The 26,817-nt window shown below is 36.9% G+C and overlaps 1 protein-coding gene across 3 annotated transcripts in view; it reads right to left on the bottom strand.

Moving 5' to 3' along the window:
- LOC129241640 (RNA-binding protein Musashi homolog Rbp6) overlaps positions 1–26,817 on the bottom strand; it is a 373,873-nt gene that overhangs the window by 37,191 nt on the left and 309,865 nt on the right. For all 3 annotated transcript variants that reach the window (XR_008582150.1, XM_054878077.1, XM_054878078.1), the window contains 4 exons: positions 10,628–10,710; positions 10,408–10,492; positions 3,160–3,195; positions 1,034–1,117 (listed from right to left, as the gene is read on the bottom strand). Coding sequence is in view for 2 of the 3 variants with exons in the window: in XM_054878077.1 (XP_054734052.1) it covers positions 1,034–1,117; positions 3,160–3,195; positions 10,408–10,492; positions 10,628–10,710 (288 nt within the window). In the remaining variant the exon portion in view is untranslated. The remainder of the gene's footprint in view (positions 1–1,033; positions 1,118–3,159; positions 3,196–10,407; positions 10,493–10,627; positions 10,711–26,817) is intronic.

Below are 26,817 nucleotides of genomic sequence, written 5' to 3'. Positions count from 1 at the left end.
TCGATAACTGTTTACAGGATTTAATATTTCATTTCATAGCGCGAAAACTTTTGATTTTCGAAAATATGGCCACTCTAATATGCAACTGCGATTTGGAATAGCCTGGAATATGTATGCCCACATGAAATGATTTGTTAATTAATTTCCCTGTGAAGAACGTAGGTATAGTGTGTATATTTGTATGTGCCAGCTATTCATATTTGCTCTATATTATATTATCGGTTATTTTTTCAGCTGCTATGCTTTTAAGGGTGGCGAGTATCCAAATAGAAAACAGTTTAAAATGAAAACAAAGCTAAAAAACAAAAGATGGCGCAAAAGAAGTTTAGTAAAGAATATACATTTTCATATGTGTTTACGTATTTCGAGCAACGCAGTGTTTGATTGTGCGGTGTAAAGAATGGGGAGAGGGGTAGAGTATGAAAGTTATTACAGTAGGTTCTGTTTTTATGCGGTAGATACGTTCCGCAAGAAACAGCATAAAGAAAAAACAGCATAAAAAAAGCTACTAGTTCTATAGTAAAACTATAGATACGTTTCAAATGCTAAAACCGCATAAATCTGAAATAATCGCATAAAAAAGGGCACTAGTCCCATATTATTACTATAGATACGTTCCATAGACCGCATGAATCTGAAATAATTAAATAAAATCGCATAAACAAAATATTGTATCTTTGAAAATTATATCTTTATATATCTTCCATACTTGTAGGGTTAGCATTTCTGATGCAATCTGTGATGAGTTTTTGCTTAGCTGGTTTAGAATCTTGTTTATATGTACAATTCCCCATAGGTCGACATGCATTTTGTAATTTAAAAAAAAACCGCACTATTTCAAAACCGCATAAAAAAAAGCCGCATAAAAACAGAACCTACTGTATTAAGTATGGTACTCGCGTGTATAAATATTTGCACACTTGTATCTAAGTTAAGGTATTTGAATGAATGAGATTCAGTATTTATTTAGTAGCCGAAATTCAGTGTTTGTATGCGCATGTCTGAGTTTTAGAAAACTCATTTTCGTACTCACCAGCAGGGTAAGGCAAACCGAAGCTTGGATATCCCGAGTAACCACGTCCTGCTGCGTAGGCTGCATATGCGGCTGCCGGAAATCCTGCCCGAAATGAAAAGTAAAACGAAAAGTGTTTAAGTAAAGGCATGTAAATATGCAGTTATTTATATATAAAACGGGACGACTAAAAATTAACATGAGGTGAAGTGGTTTTAACAAAATAGAAGAAGAAAACCGAGAGGGAGGTAATCAAAGTTGATGCAAGCAATTGAGTTATCAGCTAGATTTTCAAAAGCTTCCTTTGCGAGATGTTTGTGGTTTTGCTGTGCATAAATTGCATCGTTCTGCGGTTGCCACTGTACCTACTATATACTAGTATACTCGTATACACACATTTGGTTACTTACTTATTTATATTTGTGTAGGTACGTACACATGCATGAGTATGCATTATGTCGTGTGTTGAAAATGTTTGATTTTGAAGCAATTTCTTCCGGTTTGCATTTAAGATTTGCATTGCTTGTGTTTGGAATAATTAATTGCATGAGAAATTAACAATGTTCTCTTGCCAAGCTCGTATCCCTGAGCGTTTTTATATGTACATATCTAAGTATTTATGATGTATTGAATTTGCAAGTGTATGTGTGCACTTGCTTAAATACGCCTACCCATATGCAAATTGTGAAGGAAGACAAATCCTTGCTAAGGCAAGTTGGCAACTCTTGCGCACTTCCTGGACATTCATTCAAAATTTCGCCCATGATTACGTATGACTCTGGGAATGAATTTTAATTACCTTGACATTTATGCATTTTGATACTTTGCTAGCTATGGTATTTTGAAAGCGGGTTGGAAAATAATGATTTGATATCGGAACCTGAAATCTTACTTTTAAACTATATTAAGCATGACCTAATCGCCGGGTTCCATCGTTGAAAAAATCAGTATACTCTGAAAGTGATCGAATCAGAGTCCTTGGGCAAGAAAATGTATCATCTGCTCAAAAGAAAGCTGTTGAAGATCACGTCATTGAAAATAAGCACGTGAGAGACATTTTATCTCACATTCACTCACGTCATCATGATTTCAAAATCGTTTGCATGGACATTCAGATTGTTGGCTCATAAATAGGCTTTTAGCATATGGATAAGTATTGCCCAAATTTCATTTAATTATTCATTCATTGTAGCGTTCTAATTAAACTTTTTTATTTATACTTAAAAAGAATATTTTATCAAGGTTTCCAAGCAGCCGAGTACGTGCTGCTTGTAAGAATTCCACATGAGGTAGGGAAAATTCTTGAGAACTGGCGGGTATGTTCCTCATTTGCTTTGAAAGATTTCTCAGAAGTTGTACATCTCCCTGTTTTTAACACATCGCCAAAATGTTTGTTTTAAGATTTTCTCAAATAAGTCTACGTTAGCTGTTTTCACAAGCGATCTAACGCATTAATCGCTTATTTATTTGAATTCAACAAAAGTTGAACGGTGTTTTGCCGTTTTCAGGGAAGGAGTGTTATCATTAGATGTAGGTAGGTATTCGCCTCACAGTATTTTTTATATTTAGTTTGTTGTGCCAGGAAACGTACTCATGTAATTGGTTAAAATATAAATTTGTAGATAGAAAGTTAAATTGATAAAAAAATCTATCTTATGTTTGCAAAAGTTAGTGTTACAATCGATCAGGAAGATTACGTGGTTTTATCTCCAAACCAACAGAATAAAACTCAGAAGCCTATATTGATTACTGCATTGAAATTCTCACACGAAAGCTAGCTCTCGCTTTACTCAGCTACCTTGAAACCGATATGGATATATTGCATTCAACTTTGGTGGACTGCAGCTGACTCAAACATCGAAATTCTTCACAACAATTGAAGAAATAAGCAAATATGTCACATCACAAAACACTCGACTGCAATCGCACTCCAACCCTCTTGTCACAGAAATAATTTCAAATCTCATAACTTTTACTAGACTCAAGAGGAAGTCTACAACAGCATATTATTTATCATAAAATTAGTAAACGGTAAATGAATTAAATAGCTTTAAGTAAAAATATTGCTTAATGTTTAAAAAACAGATCGCAATCAAGAAATGGCCATCATTTCGTCAAAGGTATTGTAATATATGTATTTTACTTACCGTCGGGTAGTGTCCCCAGTCCCCACATGATGTTATCTATTTTGATGGGAGGAAAAAGAAAAGAGCGAAATTAAATATCAAATACTATACCCATTTTTGTGTAAAGCATGTTTTCGTTTTAAGAAAAACTCTAGTAGTTCTTCATTTCATGAAAATTTATATACGAATAAAATATGTGTATGTTTATAACGTTTATGTTGAGTATACAAGTTACATTGATTCTAAAAGTCAAAAATAGAAAATTCGTAATAATTTTAGGCGCTAGTTATTACTAGAATTGTATTTGAAATCAGAAAACAGAGTAACATATGTATATGTGTATGTGCAGTTTCTGTATGGATCAACTAATTGTCTGTTTTCTTATGAACACATTTGAAATTTTGATATTTCCTGCATCGATTGAAAACATTCCAAAGCTACAAGGAGTAGTATTTAAAAAACCTCGAAAGAAATCCTTAATCCTTGGTGTTTTAATCAGAAATTTTGAATTGGTATCGGTTAGAAAGATCTCAGTTTTACGTGTGCTGTCCATGTATTCCTTTTGTTTTGTTTATTTTTAATCTAATTTTAGTTTTCATTAGAAATAGATGTGAGAACGATGCCTTGGTGTTTAAAGATGTTATTTTATGTATTTATGCCATGGTCTTATTACAAGTAATGGGAATTCACGTGCATTAAAATGCAATCTGCTGAAAACCAGCTTGTAGTTTTTCCATATTTGACACTAAGTTATTATCGAGTGTGCCATTAGGTAGTCTAAGGCTTTGAAACTCTTAAAAATATTTGTTGTTTGCTTTTGTTTATAAAGTGCACAGAAAAATTCTGTCAGCTTCACCAAGCATCTGAGTGGAAAATTAAGCTTAGAGGTGTATTCGCCAGGATAATTAAAAAAAGGAAAAATCAAATGTGTTAGTGCTCTAAATGCTTATTTGCCGATATTAACTATGTTATTTTAAATACCTAGATATGTATACATGTAATTATATACGTACAGACAAGTACGAGTATCTAACTATGGCGTACACAATGATAATTATTTGATTGATCCTATGCATTAGTTCTAGTACATGTAGATGTATATAGTAGCAAAAAAGTAAATGCCACTACCAGGAGAGTCGAGATAAAACTTTTAGGTTTTTTTTCAATAATATTTTCTGAATATATATTTCGTGCTGCATTTAGTTTAAGAAGCAATTCGTTTTTATAGGATTATCCTTTAAAAGTCCAAAACAAAAGGTCGCAAAGGACATAAGTACAATGGATTTAGAATTTCTAAATTGCCAAATGGGTGTGTGAGTTTTTCTCTGATCAAAGTTTTATGTTCTGAGGGGAAACTTTGTAGAGCCACATTTTATTTGGTACATTTAATAATTTTACTTAAGTTACAAATGCCAATTGCCCTTTATAATGACGATGTCCTTTCTAATGTCGTGTGATATGTTTTTTAAGAATTCGCTACACAATTTTTTTTAATTTAGTTTGTCACTCAAGGTTTTTAGATTATTTAAATATCCAATAGCCAATTAACTAGTTATTTTGAATAAATTAATTGCGATTATTATAATAATTTTTTGTCAAATTACTCACTGGTAGTAACGTTTTTTTATGCGCACTACTGTATTAATTTAAAACTACATCCTAAAGCTAAATTGAATAAAGTTTTCTTTGTCTTAAGAAGTATTTAATCAGCTACAGATCCATTGCGTTGTTCGTATTTGCTAGTTGCTCGTTGGCGTTGCCGCTGTTGCCGCTACTCGGTTTTGGGGCTTGTGCCTAACGCACGCACATCGATTGACTTTAAATTCTAAGATATGTTATATTATAAAATTTTCAAAAGAGCAAACAAAAGTTATACTATTGAGCTAAATACAATTATTTCTAAACACTGAAATACACATTGATTATAGGTTTTACGACGCTTCTATGACATAACGTGGTTTTTGGAAAATATTTTTATGTAAGTATTCAGTAATAACTAGAGAGAGATGTGAATTTTTCATTGTTTACGCTAAATGCTGCTTTTACATTTTTATTTCTGCTTATTTACTAAAAGACGCGTAACGAAGCACAAGTGTGGCTTTACGATGGCTAATACGTGCCGCACCTGCATTGGCCGCCAAGAAATACGCCGAGGTGAGATGTCACGTATACGCCCCGTAACCAGCACGTTGTTCGTTTGCGTGGTTCTAAAACAACTACTAATTGTGAGGTAAAAAAATTTAAAAACGGAAAGAAACTAATTTTTTTTCATTGAATAAAAAACAAAACATAATTATATGTATGTCTGTATAAAAAACAAGCTAAGCTAAGATACAAGCTATGAAAAAATACAAATAAAAAAAGAGCGATGTGAATTAAAGTACAATAAAAAATTTGAATTATTTTTCAGCTACATTTTATACTAGAAAATGAGCGCTAAACAAGTATCGTCCATAGGGCGATTTCAGTCCTTAGACTATTGGTGGTGACTGCACATTTAACTCTTCATGGCAAGCACGTGTCTTTCCTCCTAGGCGCTTACTGCGGGCTGGCTCCTGCGATCCAATGCCGTTGCTACAATTGCCATTTTTGTTGTAGGCCATTGTTGTTGTACACCACTTAATAGGGGCCCACAGCGCTACGTGTCCTAAGCACTGCCCACATACGTGCTGTTGTGGCGTTCCACTTTCCGCCACCTCTTATCTGTTGACTATTCCATGCGTTTTTCCTTTTAGCATTTTCAAGTTATCATCGTCGTCATGACTTTTTTATATTTCATGATTATAACGCAATTACAATTTAATTTGGCAAATAAAGCTAAGTGGATAAATATATGGCATATTTGTACTGGTCTGCACTCGACGTCGTAAGAGGGTACGTAGGCGGAGAATATAATTGACTTCCAATCCAAGTTTTTTCATCGTTTGAATAGCATTGTAAAAAATGCACACAATCATAATCGTATGATTTGTTAAGAAATGAAAGTGTCCTTTACGGCTTGGTTAATTATATAATAGCTATATGTAAAAATTTTAATAAATAAATAACATATGCAGGAGACACATTCTTAAAGGCGGCTTTAGTGTTGCATCAGACGAGTTGTCGATTATAAGTCTTAGCCTTTAATTTCCCTTTAAAATTTTTGATGAAATTTTGATACATTTGATAATTTTAAAATTATAAAAGTAGTCACACCACCTAGTGCGGTGCGAGTGCAAACTTGTTAATTGTTTAGTCACTAAAATTTACAAGTCTTCGAAATGGATTTGTTAGTTCAGAGCACATTGGTTTGTTTTTCACAATTTTAGTTCAGCTACTTACACAATTTAAATATTCAAAAATTGTTATAATACCCAAAACTAAGGGAGTAAATTTTTAAATTGTAAATAATTGAATATTTTTAAAATGAAGGTTGTTAGCGATTCTTCAATTATTTCCAATTTTGAAAGCACACCTAAAAAATTTTTCACTTTAGCTCTATTTGGTTGTGAAACTTCTTAAATGTAAGTAATTTAGAAACTAATTTTACATGTTTGGCCTGCTACGCCCATTAAAATTTCCATATTTTTGGTTTTTTAATTACTACTTTGATGTTATTTATAGTTCTTAATGCTGATTGAGTATGTCTATTACGAGTATTCTACAAGTTAATAATTTTGCTCTACTCAGTTGTAGATTATTTTCATTACTTAACCAAATGGTAAATCGAATTCTGTAAAGTTTCATTAAAATTGACTGCTAAGCCCCTAAGTTAGGAATAATAAAAACATTGGACAATACAAAGTTATTAATTTCTATCTACATACTGTATGTATGTATGACTAATATGTCTAAATCTTACTTCTTTACGAGTATTAAAACTTTTTGATATCTTCAGAACGAGTATTTGGGGAACTCGCTTGTTTTCATTCATTTTCACTTATTGTATCGATTATTAACGATTATTCGGCCGATCGCAAGCTTTCTCTAACATTTTTTGTTATTGAAAACTTGATGTTAATTTTTATAGGTGAAAAATAATTTATTTATTGAGTAATTTAAATCGGAACTCAAAGTGCAAGAATGCTGAGGCTTTAAGATGATATAGTAAGTGGGGTCGTCCATTTTGCGAAAGGAGTTTAGACAGCAAGTCTTATAACTAACTCAGCCATTTTTTCTCACTAAGCTAGATAATATAGTTATTAAAATTATCATAAGCCAGCGACTTCCAGAAAGTTTAAACACTTATTAAAATTGCTTAATAACACAAAATATCGTCAAGATATTTTCTCACAAATTTGGTTCAGTACATAATATGCGTGCTTGTATTTTACATTGAGATGTACATACCCTATGACCAAAAAGTATCGTGAATGTGATGTTGACTGTTTTCTTCGATTGACAAGGCGTAGTGCACCATGGGCACCTTCTATCGGGCCAGACAGTCAATAAAAATATTAAAAATATTGTGCTGGATTATTTGACCAAACACCAAATACCAAGTAAATACCATCGTGAAAGCACCGTATTCACCTGATATGGCTCCGTGCGACTTCTTTTTGTTTCCCCAAGATGAAGTTACCACTTCGTGAAAGGAGATTTCAGTCGATAGGGGAGATCAAAGAGAATGCGACGAAGGAGGTGAAACCCATCCCTTCATCGGCCTACCAGGGGTGCATGGAGGACTGGGTAATCGTTGGCATATGTATGTTGCTTCAGATGGGCCATATTTTGAAGAGTATGTATGTACTGTAGCAATAGTCTACGCCTTTGCCAAATAGGAATCACACAAATAGTAAGAATACAACACCTTAATTGCGCAAAAGTAGAGTAAACAATGAGTTAGTATCTGAAATTCGAGGCAAATATTTAATGTATCGTTGGCGAAAAAAAGACTTACAAGGTTTTTATGCTACCTGCCGCCTATTTCTGAAGATATATGCACACATATGTATTCAGTTTAATATACCTTGTGAAATTTAGATATCGAAGTGTTGCAAAGGGTCTTTCAAATGTGACGCCTAGATGTCAGTAGTGAATAATTCCTCGACCGTACACTATGCACAACGCATTGAAATTATTGGAGCTTATTATAACTAATCGATCTTTGAGAAAAACATATATATGATTTTACCTCAAGAAGACGTGCTCATGGTGGACATTTAAATGATGTCCTTTTTCATATATAATTGTTAATAGTCGTTTTTTCAATAAATATAGTGAAATCTGAAAGAGTCTAAATTCTTACATATTTTATTTTAAAACAACATCCAGGTGTGTTTTTTGAAAAACCCCTTATAAATATGTAGGAAATTGCAGAAGGTCTGTATTGCCTCTCTTTCGCAAATGTGACCCAATCCTCCAAATTGGTTGTGCTTTATTTTTGCAAAGTCGACAAAAATATTGTTTTTTTCAAGTAATTTGTTTGGTTTTTTGAATACATTGAAACCAAAAGCTTGCGATTCAGCCTTGTCTTAGGAGCTTTCCTAAGCCTAATAATTTTGTGAATATGAATAACCAAAACGCTGGACGCTTAAGTACATACATATATGAGATCAAAAATTGTTAAATGTTTAATAGAGTAATTTATCTAGAATTTATTTTGTTTCATAACAATTATTTTCCATAAGTATTAGCTAAGCCACTAATCATTTGCGTAAGTATGTAAAAGAACAACTCTGGCAATAATACAACGCTAGAGTTGCAAATTGATTCCGCTTTAATCCTACGGAAGTTTCAAGTACAAGTACATTTCCGCTAAATGCTAGCTTAAAATTACGTAAGTGCATAGTTATTTATGCATATATGTAGGTATACGTTACGCTCTATATATGTAATTGAGAATGCACGTGTATGTATGTATATAATCGTAATACTTAAGTCCATGTGTAAATGAGACAGATAATTATGAATTGTTCAAAGTATTCTGTACTGTTATGATTTAGTATTAATTAATGTATGTATGTCCTATATCAGGGTTGAACGCCGTACTTTGCGCCGTATGTACACACATACATATATGTACTATAAATGTGTTCAGAGCTGTCAACAGGCCAATTTTTTGTTATGTAACTCCAATATACATTTTTGAAATAAAACCAAAAGAAAAAACAATTTAGCATAGTTAATTGCTTTCAATTGAAGCAAAGTGCACATTCACTTTGGAAATTTCGCATTGAAAAGCCGCTCTGGACATATACTTTAGGGTGTGTACATACGTACTATTGTATAGATACGTATTCAATTGCATATGCGCTTCGTATTAATGTAGGTACGAATGTAAATGTTGTTGTGCGTGTTTCTGTGGAGTCTATTGTCGCTTTTTGAAGTGCAATGGCGTGTTTCTGTATGTATTGTATCTAGCCCAGCAACTGCCCAACCGCGAAAAGTTGACTGGCATTTAAACTCAGATACCGTTGAGCTGAATCTAAGCTTTGTGCGCGTTTTGTTTTCGCGCAACTGTTTATTGTGGCCGTGGCAACTGCGTTATGACTGCCGTTGGCGGTCAGATGCCGAGCGTATTGGCGCCTGGCAGTTGGTACAGTGTGGCTGTGGTTGGCATTTCCAGCCCCTGCACGGATAATAAATCGCCTAATGGGTAGCCGAGAGTGGCGGTTGCTGCTGCCGTTGGTGTTGGACGTACTTGTGTGGCAGTTGGCTGGGCCAAATGGCCCACTGCAGTGGGTGGACGTAAACCGCCGACTGCAGCAGCTGCTAGTAGGCGTTTATATCCGACAATAGCAGCGGCATCATAAAGTGAAGCTGCTTGCGGATTTGTGGCTGCTGCAGCTGCTGCATATTGCAACAGAGAAGGGGTAGCAGGTGCGGGAGGGACAGTTGCTGCTGTAGCAGAGAACGGTATTAGTGTGTGAGTAGCGCCGGCGGTGGCTGCTGCAACCGCATTGGCTAGCGATTGTTGCTGCTGTGCAGCTGCTGCCGCCACCACAGCAGCTTGCTGTTGTTGCTGTTGTTGTTGTTGCTGCTGCTGATGGTGGTGATTGGCAGCAGCTGCAGCAGCGGCTGCAGCAGCAGAGAAGTGTGTTGGTATGGGATAGGGAGTGTAGCGTAAAGAAGTGGATGCTGCAGGCGCACCAGCGCCAGCGCCCACGCTTGCGCTGCCGAACATGCCGGCATGTGGATGCGCCGGATGATGATGATGATGGTGGTGGTGGTGAGCGCCTGAGCTGGTGGCAGCCGAAGCGCCGGCAATATTGTGGTGTGTCGCAGTGGCAAATGTACTACTGATTAGACCGCCACCGTTGGCATTACCGCCCCAAACTACCAACTCACCGTAAGCAGAGCGGCCGGCAGCACGCGTCTTGGCCAAGTTGGCCGGCAGCATGACTTCTTTTGGTTGCGCCTTCTTGCATTCGACCTAAAAAGCAAATAAGCAATATTACAAAAATTTTATGAAATATGGTGGAATACAAATATCAGTGGAAGGAAATACGACAGGTGATAGGTCGGCAGAGGCAGCTACAATATACTTTAGAAAGATGCGAACACTTACCATTTTGTTGTTGATTTCATGGAAATGAATTTCACAAACTTTATCCACCACATCCTCGCTCTGAAATGTTACGAAGCCAAAACCTGTAACAGAAACGGAAAGTGCACAAATTAATAAATTAAATTAGTAAACATCAAGGCTGCAAAGTTGTCGGGAGAAAAATGGAAAGGAAGCTTGAAGTACGAACAACATAGATGAATAAATCGCTTCTGTGAAAGTATAGTTTACTAAGGAGTAGCCAGTTGCGCTTACTACACCATCCCATATTTGTTCGTGCATTATCGTGCTTTGGTTGCATGGCCTTTGGGAATTTGTAAGTCAGCCAAAGTCGACCGGAGCTGTTGTGGGCTGTGGTTTGTAAAATGTTGCTGAGTTATGGCCAACATCTTCTGAGCGTTTGGCGTCGCAGTAAAAGGGAGAAGTTTTAAGTCAGGTCGAATGTTGCGCGCTGCAATAAGACTGCATTTGTATCTTGTTCATTCTTTTCGCCAACAACAAACCACAATCAGAGTAACAACAACTCAGCCAACAACTCTTACATTTATGAATTCGTCATGACCAAAACTGTAAAATGACTGATTCCACCGGCCATAAACATTAAGCCGGATACTTCCGTCGGAAGTGGCGAACGGTGATGTAAGATTGCCAAATGTACTCATATATGTAGATGCATTTGTATGGCTACATGATTTTACTTATGCATGCATATGTATTGTATAGGGTTTTCCAATAGGGACGGGCCAATGTTGATAGGCTACAGCATCAATGCTGATTCTGCGCTGTCTGTCTTATCTGTCATTTAGTATGCACTGGCTAGATTAGTATGCATCAGCAGAGAAAATCGCAGGATTGAGTAACCCACGTAAATGATAGCATTTTATTATAAATGGAGTTAATGCGAAATGGTAACTAATACCGTCCGATTTAGCCCTGCTCTCACCATTCTTGTTGTGTTTTATGAAGTCGTAGGCCTTTACCATTAAACAATCTTCATGGAATGTTTGCCATAGAAAATTGGACATTTTTTTGTTCCGTGTTCGGGGGTATTGATCTGTGGTCAACCTTTTCGCAGTACTACAAGTTTTTACTTTAAAACTTTTTACTAATCTCTAAACGATGAGTGTTGACTGCTGTCAAAAAAGTGTTTTTACATATCTATCTTCGGCATCGTTCGCTAAAATGATTTGATATCTCTGAGCTCTTGCTCATGCGTTAGTCATCAATCAGTCATAAAATGATCAAAAATGCCTGGACATCGTTTGTGGTGACTTAGTTGGTATATTACATTATATATACAATATATATACAGCAGGAAAAAGTGTCAGTTTTCAGAAATGTTTTATTTAACCAAAGAAACTATTTATAGCATATCAGCGATCTCTCCATGCCGTAATGTGGTTTCTATCCCGCCGTTTAAATAAAAGTTTAACACAAATATAAATCGTGCAAAATATTAAAATACGCTGGAACCAAAATCTGCAGGAGGAAGACCACAGATACAATAGTGTCTGACTACGCCGGGAGTATTTTGATGGGGAAAGTATACTTATTGTTGCGGAAAGTTGCAATGGCAACCCATCGCAATCTTCTAATTGTCATTCCCTCATTCGCAATTACAAGTGCCAAATTTATTCTATTGCATTTTATTTCTGGATTGTTAAGAGCGCACAGGCGCCGCAGATAAAACAAAATGTAAGTTATTTATTTCTTTGCACATTTGAAACTTTAAAACTTGTAACAATTGTATTATTTTCAGTTCAATATTCAGTTTCTATTCGAAAGGAAGACTCAAATATTGTTTCAATTGCGGGCCGCCAATTGCCGGGACAACAATCTGAAATATTTTGACTTTCGGAAACATAAATACTTTTCTTCTTTGGACTCTAAAGTTCCCTTGGAAATCGAAGTTCGGAAATGGAAGAAACATATTGGCGTACTTGTGGAAGGCAGTGAAATACCACCAGCGGCGACCATTGGTGAGACTGACAGACCTAGCAACGACACAGCAACTGAAATTGGATCAACATTTAATACAACGCATCAATGATAACATCAGTTCATGGAACTCAACCGAACTACATGGAATGCATTTACGAGCACGTGTGTGCCCGACATTGCTAATGGTGCCATACCTAACCTCCCTTCGGCTGCCATGCCTTGTAGCGCGCTAACCTATCCGACGTTCGGTAATACATTTCGGCCATGTTGTTCACAGGCGAGTACGCATAGCCTCATGGCGCCGCCATCGAATACTTCTGTTCTCATGCAGCCGATGCAGCATAATATGCCATCCTAAAACCAAACGCGTGACCCCTCATATAATGTTTTCAGACAATATATCACATTGGACGTCAATTTAAAACCAACGCAGATCACCAGCAGGCCAGTGATAACCAAGGATTTACCGACCTTTTCCGGCAGACCTGAGGACTGGCCCCTATTCATCACGATTTACGAGCAGTCTACCGAGCGATGTGGCTTCACTGATCAAGAAAACCTGATCAAACTAAAGTGTTTAAAGTGACCAGCTCTCGGAGCAGTGCGTGGTAGGTTAATGATGCCAGCAACAGTCGGTCTGCCAATCAACACATTGAGAATGCTTTATGGTAGACCTGACATTATTCATCAAACAATGCAGATGAAATTGAGACAAGAGCCAACAGTTAGGGCTGACAAATTGGAAACGCTCATAGCATTTTTACTTGCAGTGCAAAACTATCGCGCTACAATCCAGGCGGTTGGCCTGGCCGATTATTTAAACGATCCTGTGTTGCTTAATGACTTGGTTGCTAAATTGCCAAGCGATCAAAGGCTCAATTGGGGCAGCTATCGCCCAGTCGCGTCGACATTGCTGTGTTTGACGACTGGCTTTTTGGACTTGCTACATTGGACTCGATGGCTGTTTGTACGAGAGAAAAAACTTTGCTCACGCTGTCTCAAATCTCACTATGGATGGAACACAACGCTCTTCTGCATACACCTGCTTTCGTTAAGAGCAACGTCGGCCATGAGCAAACAGCGCTATACCACGAACGTCATTCAGGCTCCCCAAAAGAGAATCAGAACTCGATATTCAGGTACGTCGCCGTTACTATTCGTAACGCATCCAAATCTGTTGACACCTATGCACTCATCGACGAAGGTGCGTCTTGTACTTTAATTGAGAGCGAGCTTGCGGAATTATCGCGTTTGGCTATTGTTTTTCGCTGGATCCATAATGAAGGAGGTTTTGAGATGCTGAACTGGGTATCCAATTCCAAGAAAACTTTGACTGCTAACAGCACGCCACTATCAAGATATTTTGAGGAGCTTGAAGGTACTATCGAAAAGGTGCTTGGAATGTGGTAGCTACCAGCGTCGGATGAGCTTACCTTTGTGGAGAAGTTTCCTAAAGAAGTTTTTGATGAGCACACATTTCCGTCGAAGTTTTGCGAACAATCATGAAAATATTCGATCCCCTTGGACTGCTCGGGTATATCATCATACAAGCAAAAATCATCCTACAGGACATTTGGCGCTCAGGTGTTAATTGGGACGAGCCTATCAGAGAGGATGATCGCAATAACTGGTGGAACTGGTTGAAAATAACTTCTTCGATCAACAACGTCAAAATTTCTCGGTGCTACTTACTTTCCGGCTGCAGCCGGAGTAACCAGTTGCACATTTTCGTGGATGCAAGTATCAACGCTTATGCTGCTGTGGCGTATTTGCGTGCTGAAATTGGTAACACAGTGTAATGTTCATTGCTGGCTTCGAATACAAGGGTCACGCCATTGAAACCCATTTCAATATCGAATAGCAAAATCAGCATCGACGTATGCAACTATTCATCCAAAGAAAGATTCATCCGTGAATATTACGTTTGACCAATTCCGTTTTGAATTATCCTTAGTCCATGCAACTCTTGAGCTACGACTTAGAGACCCTCTGCTCATAAAGGTATTCGTAAGTCGAAAAATTGCATTGCTTATTTTACTAGTTTTTCACCAAATACTTTATCTTCAGTTACGTTCCTATGCTTAGGAAATACTGTTGCCAGTAATGTCGAAGCTTTTTGAAAAAAATACTTAAATACTTAAAAAAACTTACGGTATATAATTTTGGGAATGTGCTAACCAAAAGTGGCTGCAAAACAAAATTTTCCGGGGCATAGCAAAAACATCATTCTACATAAGGAATACTCGTAACGACCTTTATATTGATCTCGGCATACCAACTGTGACTGAAGTGACGCAGCAACTCGCCATAGCTGACAAACATCGACTAAAAAATCATGTCAACTATGTAGCATCCAGCTTACTTTGGCTGAATTCATCTCAAATAAGTTTAAAACGTAAACTAAAAATAGTTTTTTAGTATCTTAGTATACACTAGGATGCAATTGTACAACGCTTCTAAAAAATGAACAACAATCGTTAGTAAAAAAATAAAAATAAAAATAAAAAAAATTACCTTCAACTGTTTAGTGCTTCAAGCCTAATGCATTTTGTACCTTTTTATTTAGATGAATGACGTACATTGTGTTCTTTGTTTAGAGAACATCATGGGTTGATTAATTCTATTAAATTGGCAAAGGAGAAGATATTATAATCAGGATGACGAGCCCCAATGCCCAGGTGCTGCTGACACTACGTTGTTCGACCCAAAATTTAAATGACATGTCAAATTCGTTGATATCGTAAAACATGAACATATTTCTCATCATATGTCTGATAGCAATGAAAATGATTTAGCATTGAGGAAGCAAATAAAAGCACAACCATTCTCTGCAAATTTAAGTACATGGCATGCATATATATATATTTTTTTGGGTAAACGAAAATGCTCTGCGACCATATTTTAAACGTTCGTGGAAAGTGCGGGGCGAGTTTTCGAGCTTGCACTGTTCTGCTTCTTTTATAGCAAACGTTGAAAACGAAAAAAATGTAGGCAATTGTCGTTATTGCAAACGCAGGGGTAAATGAAATGAAAATAAAGTGAAGGGAATTAAAATTGTTCAACAGTCAAAGTAAGATGTTGCCCGAAGCCCACCAAGGAGAATGAAATTAAATGTCTTACCAGCTGCATTTTTGTGCGACAAGGAAGGAGTTATAGTGATTTGAAGAGAGTTGAGGGTGAAAGAAGTATGCCAAGTAATTGACCTTTCTTAGTACGGCTGAGTGGTAGCGCAATCTTATTAAGTTATAGGAATTGACATGAAACAAATATTTCAAAACAAATTAATTTTTAACTAATATGTTTCTCGCACAGAGAAGTCAAGACAAAAATGAAAAGCTGTCATACATACGAGTATAAGCTGAATGCGAGAATAACAAAATTCGACTGTTATACCGTCCGACTACCTAATGATATTTCTATTGCTCGTTTACAAATTACAAAAATAATTCTCGACTATTTCATTGTGTCTGCTCCAAATTTTGCCAGAAAACTCCGATCAACTATCGTATACTCGTATATCTGTTTTGTTCTTGCGACTTTCAGTTCAATCACTAGAGCGTAGCAGTTAGTCCTTACAACTTATTTAACAATCGCCTATTGAATGTTGATAATCTTCTAACAGAGATGGATTGGCCTCTTTGCTGCGGCCTAACCACGGTAAATGAAAAGCTTGGTTTCTTAAACGAGATTATATCACTGGAAGCAAACCTTCTACTTTCCCTTGGTTCATAAAAACAGTGAAGTATCACAATATGACAGTTATCACAATATGACTAATTCTTGCTTCCCTTATGCTAATTCTTGCTTCCCTGCTCTTGTGCTTCCAATTACTAAAAATAAGTCTCCACGTAGGCCTTTTGGTTTCCGTCCACTAAGTACATATTCTAACCTCTCTTCCTAGGGTTTTTGAGTACTCTATGTTCGAACAAATATCATTGCACATTAATAAATTTAGTTTGCTATATCCATTCTAGTCAGGTCTTAGAGCAAAGCATATGTAGATGTTCCAGCGCTACGATTAAAATTCTTGACATTAGGATAATTTTTGACAAAAGAAAATTTAGTATTGCTATGCCTACGTGACTTTTCTAAAGCTTTTCAAGAGCTATATATATATAATTGGTGCGTACACCGATATCCTCCTTCTATTTGTGGTGTGCATCTTAATGTTGTTTCACAAATGAAGGGACCTACAGTTTCAAGCCAACTCCGAACAGCAGATATTTTTTATGATTTTTATTTTTATTTTATCGCCTGCCGAGAGGCGACCTCTATTAGAAAACACTTTTTCTTCATTTTGGTCTTTCACTGAGATTCGAACCTTCGTTCTCTCTGAATTCCGAATGGGATTCACGCACCAACCCATTCGGGTACGGCGGCTATACTATGCTATAAATTTAAGAACTACTTTGGGTTTGATGAATCCATAGTGAATCTACTGAGGAGATCTCTAAGAGACAGAAATCAACTCTCAAAAATTGATTCTTAGTTCTCTCAGCCAAAGTCACTTTTGTTAGGTGTACCTCAAAGCTCAATTTTCGGATGACTGCTATTTGGCTTATTCATCAGTGCTATTTTAAGCACTTACCAATATGTAAAATGCATATTAAGTTTTATTTATTAGAATCTCTTACTCAAATAAGTGACTCGTGTTCTAGTTTCAATAGCAACTTATCATCCACAAGTATAACTTCTTGGGCTTCAGAAACCGGTATAAGTCTTAATAGTGAAAAGTCAGTGTGACTTGTGCGTAAGAGATATGTTAATTCTGCATCTATTTCAGATCTTCACGTCGGTGATAAGCGCCTTAAATGTGTTACGAAAGTAACGAATTTTGGCGTTGAATCGAGTTCTTTATAGAACATATTAACTTCTGCTTTACCAGATACATTTTCCTTTTTAATGCCGGAATATTTAAACCACATTCTACTGTAGAAATCAAAATAACATTATAGTTTGTTAGAAACTTATGCAGCAACGATTGAAAACTAACACGGAGCCGTAAGGTTGGTGTTCTTAAATTTTTGAATTATTCAGGAGCTTATTGTTTATTAGAATTGCATGTCCAAACATAGTTTAATCCATGCCCAAATTATATTTAATTGTATGGAATACAATGATGGTCTTGGCATACTATGGGTACTACCAGATTCCGAATGGATCACACTCGGTTAACCAACAAATACTTATTTGAATCAACTGGCAAACATCCGTGCGCGTTAAGAAACAATAACAACATGCCAGTCAACCACTTCACAAGTCAATGTGCAATTGCTCGAGCCACGACAAAAGCGATAGGGATTTCCCATCTATAAGATCTATTCAGTACTGTCAATGAAACAAACATAACATTTTTTATTTTTATTTTTAAAAAGAACTAATATTTTCCGTGAAATATAAAACAATTTACACTAATATTTTCTTTGTAATAACTACTTGTTTATTTAACTATATGAATAAGACAAACACGAACTAGCCGAAGGCCTTTAGCTGCTAGTGCCAGAAATTTTGTAACTTATTTACTTTTCGAAATAAATAATACGAGGTCATAACTTATTTTACAAAGTTTTTTAATGCTTAGATTATTTAGAAATAGTTCCTCTGCCGCCGTAGCCGAATGGGTTTGTGCGTGACTAACATTCGGAATTCACAGAGAGAACGTAGGTTCGAATCTCGGTGAAACACCAAATTAAGAAAAACATTTTTCTAATTGCGATCGCCCCTCGGCTGGCCATGGCAAACATCCGAGTGTATTTCTGCCATGAAAAAGCTCCTCATAAAAATATCTGTCGCTCGGAGTCGGCTCGAAACTGTAGGTCCCTCCATTTTTGGAACAACATTAAGACGCACGCCACAAATAGGAGGAGGAGCTCGGCCAAACACCCAAAAGGGTGTACGCGCCAATTATACAGGGTGACCGACGGGAATCTGACGTTTTTGGGATGGCTAGTACTCTGCCGGTGAGAGGAGTAGGGAGGCGAATTACAAGCCAGTAATCTCGCCATTCGATGCCGTTTCAGTAGCTATGGAGCGGTGGACGGTTGAACATCGCATGTTTGCGTATGACGCATTTGTGCAGAATGGCGCGTCTGTTATTACCGTGCAGCGACTTTTTCGTGTGCGTTTCAATCGTGGGCGTCGTGGAACCGTTCCAAGCCGTAATACGATTCTCAGTTGGGTTCATAATCTACGAGCAACAGGATCTATTGTGAAAAAGAACCCACCAGGTCCGACTAAGACAGCAAGAACACCAGACAACATCGAGCGTGTGAGAGCCGCGCTGACTCGTAGCCCTGGGCGCTCTGCACGTAATTACGCGCGCGAATTAAGAATGAGCCGTGTATACTCTCACAGACCCCGCACATTGGCAGAACTGAAAGAGGCAATCAGGAAAGAAGTGGCTACAATTGATGTTGAACTGATGACTCGTGTGATGGCCAATTTTTGGAGAAGGCTGGAAAACTGCATTCAGGAGGATGGGCACCACTTACCCGACGTAATTTTTCACAAATAATATTCATCTTCAAATGGCATGTCATGACAAAGAATTTTGTGTATTAAAATAAAATATTTCATTTAAAATAACTGTGTACTGTTCATTTCAAAAACGTCAGATTCCCATCGGTCACCCGTTATATATATATAGGCCCTCGAGGATAACAGGGAATATCAGGCCGAATCAAAATCACTTATTGGCTAAGAATTTGTTTTAAACATTAATGTGGTCTGCCCAGAAACGGATGACAGGATAAGGGTTAAATAAAGTGTTTATACCTATGTGGGCCGGAATAGAGTGAATATTGGTATATACCAACTCTAAGTAAGTAATTAAACCATGAACTCTAAGACTAGATGAACATCCACTATCATAAACAAGATTAATGATCACTTAAAACTTTCCAGTTAGTAAAACAACAAAATCGAAGCAAGTACCAATATTACAATAATTTTTGTTTGATGCTCATGTATATAATGATGACACAAATTTTAAATTATTCTCAAAAGTTCTTTTTAACTTGCACTGTGTGTTTTATGTACCAGCTTGTATTTACTGGGGAAATCAAAATTTCTGTACAAACATACGCCGACAAATATAACTAATAACTATAAGCAAGGATAAGTCTAGGTATTAAGAAAAATATATTAAAAACAAAGGCTTGAAAGAAACCCAGTTGAGTGCTGAAGTTTATTTGCCAGTTAGCGGTTATGTTGGTTAGCTATTGGTTAGTTGTCTAGCCACAGCGACACCAAAACAGAGCGCCGTAAATTGTTTGTGTCGCCAAATGGTGTAAGATCTCACCTCACATTGAATCGCAGTTGAAAAGCAGTGCTTTTCTCATTCTTTCCTAACCTCACGCTAATAGCGGAAAAAAGTTGTTTACAAATAAGCGCTGCTTGGGACGACACAGCATCGTGTTTTGATTGTATGATTTAGAGCATTGATTTGGTCTGCGTAGAAAACACATAGGTAGTAGTGACGCCAATTGAGGAGGATTGTGTTACGTGCATACATACATACCTTCTGGTAGGGAGTCGTGCAGATTTTGTGCATAATGATACACTCCTTTTGTGCAAGGTTTACTTATAAACAAATACATACATACATATGCACAAACTGATAGTAGAAAGCGCAAAAGAAAGAAAACGCAGCATGTAACTGCAGTAGATGTGGCAAGACAAACTCTGCGTTTTGGGTAAAAAATTCCACAGGAAAATCAAGATATTATGTGTGCGCAGAGTTTTTGTTGCTTTTCAACTTTCTTAAAACATAAAATGCCAATTGTGACACCTTCGAGGAAACTTCCTTGCGCAGCTTTTCATCCTTAGTTGCAATGGTGTTTTTTACGCTAATACAATAAAAATAGCAAACGAAATATACTACATCGAACCTTCCTGCAAACACGTTCGCTTTTTGCTGAATCTTTCGCCATATGAGATGTTCAATTGTAGGAAGCTGTCAAACTCAATCGATGGTAAGTAAACAAGAGGAAAATACGAAAATAGCTATGATACAGTTTCATATAAAAATAACCGTTATATAAAACTGAAATCAACCGGTTTTGCTCCTAATCCCAAAACATTTAACTATGCAAAAAAACATTATATGCTTAGGTACCTTGCGTTTGAAGAAGCAAATTCGTCGAAAGATGTGAGATTTGTAGTAGAAATGTTCAGGAATTCTGCACGAGAGCAACGCAATATATCACAGGCTATCATTGCGCACTAACTTCTTGCAAAGAACTCCACAAATATCATCGTATAACCATCGCATACATTTGATGAATATTGACTAGCTTGCTCTTTGTTCATTTCCGGAAAAAGTTTTCAGTCGAAAGAAGAGATTCCACAAAATTCGTTGGATCAATCTTTTGATAAGTGAATTATTTCGGAAGAAACTTACTTTGGGGACGATACAATATATTTGACTATTTTGTATTTCCTTGGCCATTATTAAAGAATGCCACCTAGCTATAAAAACTAATTATTAAGCGTCAAACAAATATTAAAAACAAGGGATTCGTGTTCTGCTACGAATTTTTTAATGTGATTGTCAGGCATATTTTCTATTGAAGTTTGTAGTTTATTGATTGACAGTTTTCTTAAAACTTTATAACTATTTTTTTTCTTATAGTACGGAGTGGAGGTCTTTAAGTCCCCCAATATAAGTTTTTCTTAACTAACTTCGTAAATAATTTCTTTCTCTCTTTTTCCCTGTATAAAAACTTATTAGTGGCATTATATTATTAATTAGCATGTTACCCCACTCCGTCCTTTATATTATGAAATAGACTCCGTAATCTAAGGGTTGAAAGAACTTACATAAGTGAACAGCGAAATCCTTTGGTTTAGAAAAACCAGTAATCTGAAGGTGAAATGCACGACGAGTATTTAGAGTGTCGTAAGATCCTTCGTTTCGATTTTCCGTATTGCAAATTGGACCGAACGAAATATGTATATAATAGCTTCAGAGTGTTAGTTTCAGTTAATTTGGAACTATTTCACCTACGGGCCCTAATACCGTAGTTATGTTTATGATATGTGGGGTACGCTCCCACTAAAACAGATCTCCCCTCTTCAGCTGACTTCCACCCCGTGACCGCATTTGCACTACATCGAGAGTGGAGCCGTGATTGGGGATAACAACCACAAAAGAAACCTATGACGTATGGAGGTTATACGTCGGCAATAGTCTCCATTACTCCATTAAGAAAGCCCATTTTGATTTGATTTCTATCTTATCTTTCATGATAGATACTCTCAAAGAGTTTCGGCGTGTGCTTTGCCAATAAATTTTATTTGATATGGCACTTATGGAAAATATGACACACGCGTATCGTTAATTTTAATTAAAGTGGAACTTTTATGTACTTACTCATCGTTATATGACTTCTAGTTCCAATTTTTTACCATTTCAACACAGCGTTTTGTTCGCGTACATCAACAACATTGTAAAGGCTACAAACATAATTTTTTTAATAAATAACTTCTTTTTTGAACGTTACAAATATGAGTATCATCGTTCCTAGCAGATTTAGATTCTACAAGACAAAAAGTTCTCTAGAGCAGTGTTCTAAAGTAAATTTCGAGCCTCCTAAATTTTAAAAGAAGCTATCTTTAATTAATATGAAGTTAATATGAAGATTAATATAGGCTAAAGTATAATCAAAAGAATGAAGAATTTATTTTTGATATCTATCTTCTATTTAAAGTGATATTGGTTTTGAAGTTATGCTCAAACGGAATTTTTTCCATAGATTTTTATGTAGAATCCGAAGCTTCTAGTAACGAAAAATCGTTCCACAAATATAATTCAATCACACTATTACGCTTGAAATCCATTACTGATTTTCTTTTTTCGCGTTTACTCTCGGAAAAATGCTTCCACGCGCTTGTAAACAATACTCTGGGCTTTCATTTAGCCTACTAACAGACAGCTGATGCCCGTACGTCAGTGGTCTGAAGTTGGTTACACTTCGAGTGCCGGACCCTGTAAATACGTGGCGTTAAAATCTTTATCTGTTTCGTAATCGAATTTTTTTTTTTTATTAACGCATCTTAAAGTATAAGCAGAATAACGTTTAGAAATTACAACTAGTACAACGAAATAAAGATACTAACGAGCAATTTTTATTGAACATATATGTATATTAAAAAAGGAAAAACTAAGATGCCTCAATATTCATAAATTCATTATGAATGTATAAATATATAAGGTACAGCTGCTACTGGGTGCCCATCTGGTCTAAAACTGTTTTACGCTTGAGCCGCTGACAATGAGTATTTGGCTGAAGCAAAGCCAATGCTTCAGCGTTGACATGTGTCCTTAAACGTTGTCTGTGAGCCATGGCGTACTTTTTCGCCACGTCAGTGATGGGTAAGATGCCAAGATCTCGATGGAGGTCGAGATTTCTCACATAGTATGGATCATTGACGATGTTGCGCAACACTTTATTTTGGAATCGTTGGATAATAGTCATGCAAGATTCGATTGAGCATCCCCATAGCTGAATGCCATACGTCCAGACCGGTTTGAGTATTTGATTATATAGCAGTAGTTTTTTGTTCGTTGACAGAATAGAGTGTCTGCCAATAAGATAAAGAAGGTTTTTTATTTTTAATTCCAGCTCTTCACGCTTTTTCTTGACATGCGCCTTCCAAGGCAGTTTAGCATCAAGGGTTATACCAAGATATTTTGCCTCGTTGACGTACGGTATATTTACGCTGTTTATGTAGACTGGCTTGTAAATTGTTTTTTTCAGGCCGAATACAATGTGAACTGATTTGGAATTATTTAATTTCATACGCCATTTTTTTGCCCATGTTGCAATAGAACTCACCGTTGATTGCAATTTCGTCGTTGTAGTCTCGATCACTTCTCCAACTGCTAGGATAGCCGTGCCATCTGCAAATGTTGCGGTAACGTGTTGCTCGTGAACCGGTAAGTCATACGTATACAAGAGGTACAAGAGAGGGCCTAGGATGCTTCCTTGAGGTAGCCCCGCGCGTGCTTTTTGCAATGATAAATAGGCGTTGTCAAGTCTGACACGAAAGTATCTGCCATCAAGGTAGGAAGAAAGGTTTTCGCAATAATTCCTGGGCAAAATCAAATTTAGTTTGTGGAGTAAGCCCGTATGCCAAACTTTGTCAAACGCCTGCGAGACGTCAAGGAACACCGCTGCGCAAACTTTGTTTTCCTCTATCGCACACTCTATGGTTCTAACAACCCTGTGAACTTGGTCGATAGTGGAGTGATTTTTTCGAAAGCCAAATTGGTGCGTTGGAATAACTCTCTTGTTTTCTATAATCGGCAACATTCGAGTCAGTAACAGTCGTTCAAAAAGTTTGGACAGCATTGGTAGCAGAGAAATAGGTCGGTATGAAGACACACCATTTGGCGATTTTCCGGCTTTCAGAATCATAATTACTTCTGCTGTCTTCCAGTACATAGGAACATATTTAAACAAAAAACACAAATTAATCAATTGAGACAGACAAGTAACACAATCATTACTTCTTCGTTACTAACTGGCTCAATGCTGACATCGCTTTCAATCCAATTTCACATCCATCATTGGCATAGAAAGTTTTACGAAGATTCTCTGCAAATACGGCCACAATGGAACTGAAAATCTCTCCGAAATCTTAAATCAGCAGTAGCAAAGATAAAGCCTAAAATCCTAAGACAATCACAACATTTTACTTAAATTGTAGTCCCCCAATGCACACAAGTAACCATCCGAGTAAACTAATAATAAAAAACCACTTTATCCAAGAGGCCAATAGGTCATGGAGAAATGAAGATACGTGTTTAACAGCTAGGCTACTATGGCCGCAAATAAACAAGAAAAGAACAAAGGAATTGCTTAGTCTCTCAAGAGACAATATCTCGAAGGTCGTGGCTTGCTTAACCGGTCACTGGCTATTTGGCAGGCATTCCTCGAGGCTAGGAGTCTCCTCCCATGAATATTGCAGAAGTTGCAGAGATGAGGAAGAGGAAGAAACAGTTGAGCACTTCCTCTGCAATTTCCAGCCCTAGCTAAAATCAGAGCAGGTTGTCTAGGTAAATACTTTTTTAATTCACTTACAGAACTGTCTGGCGTGGGGTTGGCATCAATTCTACGCTTCATAAGAGCCACGAAATGGTTCCACGAAGAAAGATAAACGAGGTTCCCGTGTAGCACAGTGGTATCACAACGGACCTGTAAGGTCTAAGTGAGTTGGTCGTGCAGACCGACTACCACCATAACCTAACCTAACCTAACCATTGTTACTTGGCAGTTTTCAATGGTCAATGCAAGGGGCGGAATATTTTACGGTAATTGTATCTGCATATATACGAAACTAGTATTATAAGTATTATAGCCATTATAACAATACTATCACGTCCACAAGTAGTATTGGTTGCAATACCACTTCTGTCTTTTCGAAAAACTCTTCTCGACAAGCTCCTCACAGGAAAAATCAGCATTCAGCCGAATTTTAACTAACACGACAACGTAGTAATCTTTTTGAAAACTAACAGCATAAATCGCGTAAGCTTTCGCCCTCAAGTCAGACATAATTTGGTTGTAGATCTTAAAATTGTTAATTAAGTGCTCATTACTAATTCTTTTAAGAGGGTAATTTTGTAGGGCACTGGTCCTGTGTACGATAACGATGCATTTTCTATTATCTTTGAAAAAAAAAAAATAAACCGAAAAGGCTAAACATTAGTCCGCCCAAGCGCAAGGTTAAGAAGATTATTATAGTCAGTTGATGAGACCCGAACTTTAAAATTAAATATCACCATATCTTTTTATTAACTTAAAACAAGATAGGTTTGAAGCATATTTTGAGGCAGAACTTATAACTTAGCCCCAGCGAGAGATGAGCCAAACTTGGACGTTAAGGTGCGCTATTTGCGTAATATCTTCTTCTTGTTGCATTCTTGTTTCAATTTTCTAGAAAAGGCGCATTTTAATTCGTAATCGGTAGCTGCATATGAAGCATTAGAAATGAAGACACCATTTTTCAATTTTTTTTTAACATAGTCCCCTTTTAGAAAGATACACTTCTCCGACCATGTTTTTTAACCCCTCCAAAGAATAGAAGTCTCTTCGATGACTTCCTCATTTCAATTTATTTTTTTGCCGCGAGCCGTTTCTTCATGTCAGGGAATAAGAAGAAGTCGCAGGGAGCCAGATCAGGTGAATACGGGGAGTGCGGTAGCAATGCATAATGCAACTCGTGCAGTTTAGCGGCGACAACTCCAGATGAATGTGCCAGTGCGTTCTCGTGGTGAAACATCACCTTCTTTTTCGCTTAAAGCGTCCGTGTCTACCCATTGCTTTGATTGTTGCTTAGTTTCTGGTGTGTAATGATGAGTCCAGGTTTCAAAAATGGTGACCACTCGACGCAAAAATTCCTTCGGATATCGCTTAAATTGCTCCAAACACTGCTTGGAAGTTAACAACTGCATCTGCTTGTTGTTGCTTGTGAGCAATCGCGGTACTGATCAATTTTTTCATCGCCAAGGGGTCCTGGTCACTCCTCATCAAAAACGGACGTTCGCTCACGTTTAAATTCGTTGAACCAATATCTAATTGTGGTCATAGATAGTGTAGCGTCCCCATAGACAGCATCCAACTTTATTTTTATCTCGAACGATACTGTTTTGTTTTCTGTCTTAGCGAAAATTACAACATACAGCTGTCAAATCTAAACTAACTTTGAATCAGTCTGAAATTTGTTTACCGTCGTGCAATAGATGGCAGCACACGATGCTAACACCAACTTTTCTTACTTTCCACGGGAACTTATTGAACAGTTGTCGTATGTATTTAAAACTAACGATCTCTTAATCAAATGCCACCAATATTTTTCTTATTATTGCATATAATATTGGAAGATATCGAAATATATTATCCATTGTATTTATGCACCTATATTTTGGCTTAAATGAAAAACACTTATTCAGACCAAAAAATTTATTAGAGAATAATATTTGGACAAGTTTTTCTAGTAACAGTCATTTGGAGAAATAAATTAAAAAGAACAGGTAATCTATACCCTGATCGACTCGCTTTCAGTATTCTGTATGTATATCATTATTGTTAATGTCATTAAGGGGATTCAAACGGTTAGTTAAGTGCATGCAGATATGTATGTGTATTTTAGAGAGTTGTAAATCTGAAATAGTTTTGAATCGGGAGTCAAAACACTGACAATACTATTTTCGATGTTATTGCACTTATTCTGATTGGACGTATATA

Source organism: Anastrepha obliqua, chromosome 3, assembly GCF_027943255.1.
Source record: "Anastrepha obliqua isolate idAnaObli1 chromosome 3, idAnaObli1_1.0, whole genome shotgun sequence".
NCBI classification, from domain to species: Eukaryota; Metazoa; Arthropoda; class Insecta; order Diptera; family Tephritidae; genus Anastrepha; species Anastrepha obliqua.
Note: the sequence above shows the minus strand (reverse complement) of the source record. Positions and strands in the feature narration are given on the sequence as shown.